The 4,044-nt window shown below is 55.7% G+C and overlaps 1 protein-coding gene across 2 annotated transcripts in view; it reads left to right on the top strand.

Annotated features, from left to right (window-relative positions):
* Positions 1 to 3,229, top strand: part of ATP6V0B (ATPase H+ transporting V0 subunit b) — a 3,423-nt gene extending 194 nt beyond the window's left edge. Inside the window, exons 2-9 of one of the 2 annotated variants that reach the window (XM_024760393.1) lie at positions 1 to 108; positions 852 to 900; positions 1,116 to 1,199; positions 1,327 to 1,404; positions 1,618 to 1,687; positions 1,807 to 1,858; positions 2,079 to 2,269; positions 2,940 to 3,229. In XM_024760393.1, coding sequence (XP_024616161.1) covers positions 42 to 108; positions 852 to 900; positions 1,116 to 1,199; positions 1,327 to 1,404; positions 1,618 to 1,687; positions 1,807 to 1,858; positions 2,079 to 2,269; positions 2,940 to 2,966 — 618 coding nt within the window. In that variant the 5' untranslated portion in view covers positions 1 to 41 and the 3' untranslated portion in view covers positions 2,967 to 3,229. The other variant, XM_024760392.1, reaches the window with a different exon arrangement.
* Positions 3,230 to 4,044: the final 815 nt, after the last annotated feature.

The raw sequence follows: 4,044 nt of genomic DNA, 5'->3' as shown, positions 1-4,044 counted from the left end.
CCCACCCCGCCCCCGACCCGAGACCCGCCGTCGTTGCCGCCATGACTGGGCTAGTGCTGCTCTACTCCGGGGTCTTCGTGGCCTTCTGGGCCTGCCTGCTCGTTGTGGGTGAGGCCGGGCCCTGGCGGGCGGGGCCGGCATCGGGCCGAGCTAGCCCGGCTGGAGCCCAGCGGGGAAGCGGAGGCTTGGGAATCCTGGGCCCCGGCGCGGGCTTTGCATCCCGGGCTCCTGGACTTGCCTCGCGTCTGTCCGGGCCTCTGACCCCGACAGAGGAGACCCGTATCTCCAGCTGCTTGGGGAGGGGCGCGGGCAGGGCTCGCTGGGGACCGCGAGCGCAGTCCTTGTCCGTTTCTGTCACTGCCGCCCCCTTCCCTCGCTCCCTGCTGTCGTCCCTCTCTTGCTCTTGACCGGCCTGCTTGGGTCACGAGCCGGCTGCTCCAGTTCCTCTTTTCCCAGTAGTCTTGCTCTCCCCCCACACGCACAGCGTGTTGGGTAAACAGCGGCTCGGACTGGGCTGGCTGCATCTGGTGGGGCCTGGCCAGAGCTCTTGCTCCCTCCCCTTCTCCAGGGTATTTAGGCCTGCCGGTGGCTCCTCTTGACGGGTCTGGGTCAGGGAGGTGGCGTCACAGAGGGGATATGTTCCTGAAGGAGTGGCAGAAAACGGAGGTCTGAATAGAGGAATTTGTATAGGCAGCTGTGCTTTTACGTGGGGCCAGCCAGAGGACTCTCCCTTGACTTAGGTGTAGGCAGACCTTTTGGGAAGGTGGCCCATCAGCTGGGCAGTAGCTTCTTGCCTAAGTTGTGGCGCTTCTTTCTAGAGTCCCTAACCCCCGTTTTTCTCACTGCTGCAGGAATCTGCTACACCATTTTTGACTTGGGCTTCCGCTTTGATGTGGCATGGTAAGGGAGAGGTTTGTCCTAGGAGCTTCTTTGCAGCCTGCCCTCTCTGATCTGATCCCTACCCCACCCCACCCCCCAGCTGTCTGGGATGGGGACCTTTGGGAAACACGAAGTGTTTTGTCTCAGCATCGAGGACTAGGGGTGTTGGGGAGGGAGTGGATTTTGTGCGCACTTCTCCACCACGGCTGAATTGTCTTCCCCCGTCTGCACACCAGGTTCCTGACGGAGACTTCCCCCTTCATGTGGTCAAACCTGGGCATTGGCCTAGCTATCTCTCTGTCTGTGGTTGGGGCAGCATGGTAAGTGTTGGGGTCATGGGTCAGGGGAGGGGCTAAATCAGAGCAAGTGGTGTCACTGGGTTCTTAGTCATCTTGGGGGCAATGACAGGATTGGGCTCTGCTCACTGGTTTCTTATCCGTCCACCAGGGGCATCTATATCACTGGCTCTTCCATCATTGGGGGAGGGGTGAAGGCCCCCAGGATTAAGACCAAGAACCTGGTCAGGTAAGTGTAGGACCCTCGTAAGGTGGTCAGAACCAGCTGCATTGGTAGCTGCCTGTGTGTTTGACCTGCCTGACGTGCTGCTCCTGACAAGCCGCCTGTTGGGGTCGGATGTCAGTGGGGGAGAGGTGGCTGGAGACTCTTCAGGGAGGAAGGTTGGTTTCTTTCTCAACTCTTTCTCCTCTCCACCCCCTAATCCCCTGCTACCACTACCAGCATCATCTTCTGTGAGGCTGTGGCCATCTACGGCATCATCATGGCGATTGTCATTAGCAACATGGCTGAGGTATGGAGGACTAGGTGGGGTGGGCATCTATTCCAGTGTGTTTATATGTTGCTTAGTGATGGTGGAGGAGGGGGAGTGGAGTAGGGGGTGATTTCTGATTATTTCTCTGCTTCCCTCAGCCTTTCAGTGCTACTGACCCCAAGGCCATTGGCCATCGAAACTACCATGCAGGTAGGTGGGTATGTGAAGGCAAAAAGTTGGGGCTTCACAGCTGCTTCCCCCTCCAGTGCGCACCCCAGCTTAGATTCTTCATTTTGATATTCTCTCACCTACTTTGGGCTGCTTTGTAGAGTTGGGGTGGTGGCTGGCCCCATTAGTCCATGTTGAATCCCTTGCCCTCATCTCTCCTTGTGTCTGGCTTGGCCTCAGTGTTCCCCTTCCATCTCTCCAGGTTACTCCATGTTTGGGGCTGGCCTCACAGTGGGCCTGTCTAACCTCTTCTGTGGAGTGTGCGTGGGCATCGTGGGCAGTGGTGCCGCCTTGGCTGATGCACAGAACCCCAGCCTCTTTGTAAAGATTCTCATTGTGGAGATCTTTGGCAGTGCCATCGGCCTCTTTGGGGTCATCGTTGCGATCCTTCAGGTGCTGAATCCCCCTGGGAAGCCTCTATTCTTGTCCCCAACCCAGCCTCACCCTTCTTCTGGAGGAGCCACAGTGCTCCCGTCTACACCTGTAACCATAAGAACCTCTTAAATAGTTTCCACCACCTAGTTCCCATCTTTTGGTTTTCCCCTTTTGAAGTTCTCCATTTATTTCTGTCTTCAATGTGGTATCACTGACAACTGTCTTTTTTTGTCTGTTGTGTCTGTATACAAAAGATTTAGCTTCTCTTTCCTGTTCTGTTATTTTGTCTCTTCCTCGCTGTCTTTGTAGTCTAGACCAGGTTGGGATGCGTCTGTCTCAGTCCGTCTTGGTGTGTTTGACTGTGATGTCAGTAGGACAGCACATCGGAGGTGTGTGTGATGAAGGATCAGCCTGAGTGTCTGAGTGTGACTGTGGGCGCCTGACTGGGTTGACTTGGTGACTGGCACTGTCCATATGCCACTTCTCTCTGTCTTGTCTGTCCCACAGTTGAACTCTGTAGTTGTCTCTGTGTCCCTGTTCACTGTGTTTGTCACAACATGTCCATCCTGGTCTAGTCATCCATCTGTTGTGGTCTGTCCATCCTGCCATGGGTCTGATCATCTGTCATTTGTCATTGTCTAATCTGTTTCTCTGTCCCTGACTGATTTCTCCTGTTCTTCTTTTGCAGACCTCCAGAGTGAAGATGGGTGATTAGACGATCTGCGTGGGCGGGGCCGTGCCCCACTCTTATTTATTTGTGGTTTTCCCGGGACAGCTGGAGCTGTGCCCCTTAGGCTTTCAGGGGGCTTTGTGTTCAGGGCCCTCCCTGCACTCACTTCTGAGGCACTGCCTGGCTGGATCCGCAGTGTGGGGAGTGGGCTGCTGTTGACTGTGTGCAGCTTGGCACCCGTGTCCCACCTCCACCTCCAGCCCATCTTCCCAGTGTTTGTGAAATAAACATGGTATTTGTCTGGGTCAGTGCTGCTTCTCTTGCCTTTCTTCGCCACCTCCTTTCACAGAGGAAGGGTAAACAGGCCTGTAGTTCTCAACTTCATGCCAGCTTCTTGCCAACTTTCCGACTCATATACACTGTTTCTGCTGTGGACGACGATGGCTCCTGGGTTGGAAGGAAAGTGTGCTGGGCTGAGGACTCTGTAGCTCTGAACATCTTTATTGAAGGGAAGGGGGGAGTCTAGGTATATGGGCCCATGTGTTTGTGTGGGGAAGGGAGGTGTCCTAGTTCCATGCCTTCAGGGCTCTGGTCAGCCCAGCCCCAGTTAGCCACATCTGCTTACCTGGCTCTACCCTCAGGCATCCATCATCTCTACACCTGGGGCCTTGGAACCCATTCATTTGCCTCTGCCCGTCCCTGCACCATACCCTGCCAGTAACTAGTTTGATCCCTTGGGGCCATGTCCAGCTCCTCCCACTCCTGTCCAACCTCCTGTTCCCTAGAAGCCCCTGCCACACACTTCTGTCTACGCCTTTCAGTGTCCTGCCCAGTTTTAACTAGCAGCCCCCTCCTCTGGCGGACCCTTAGTCATGCTCCCATCGATGAGCTGACAAATAAATCCCTGACCTCCCTGCACGAGTTGGCCTAACTTCCAGGTGCCCTTCTTTGGCTGAGTTTGCGCTCCAACCCAGACCAGACCCCATTCCTCCGTAATGGGTTTTACCCATCCACACCCTCTCCGGTTCGGACCTCGAATCCATCCCGTTGGAAGAGTCTGATTAATTTTTCACGCCCCTCCCTGGTCCTCCGTCCCCTCGCTCTGTCGCGCTTAGCCGCCGGC

Source organism: Neophocaena asiaeorientalis, unplaced genomic scaffold (genome assembly GCF_003031525.2).
Source record: "Neophocaena asiaeorientalis asiaeorientalis breed wild unplaced genomic scaffold, Neophocaena_asiaeorientalis_V1.1 scaffold761, whole genome shotgun sequence".
In the NCBI taxonomy this organism is placed as follows: domain Eukaryota; kingdom Metazoa; phylum Chordata; class Mammalia; order Artiodactyla; family Phocoenidae; genus Neophocaena; species Neophocaena asiaeorientalis.
The sequence above is the reverse complement of the archived record's forward strand: the minus strand, read 5'-3'. Positions and strand labels throughout refer to the sequence as shown.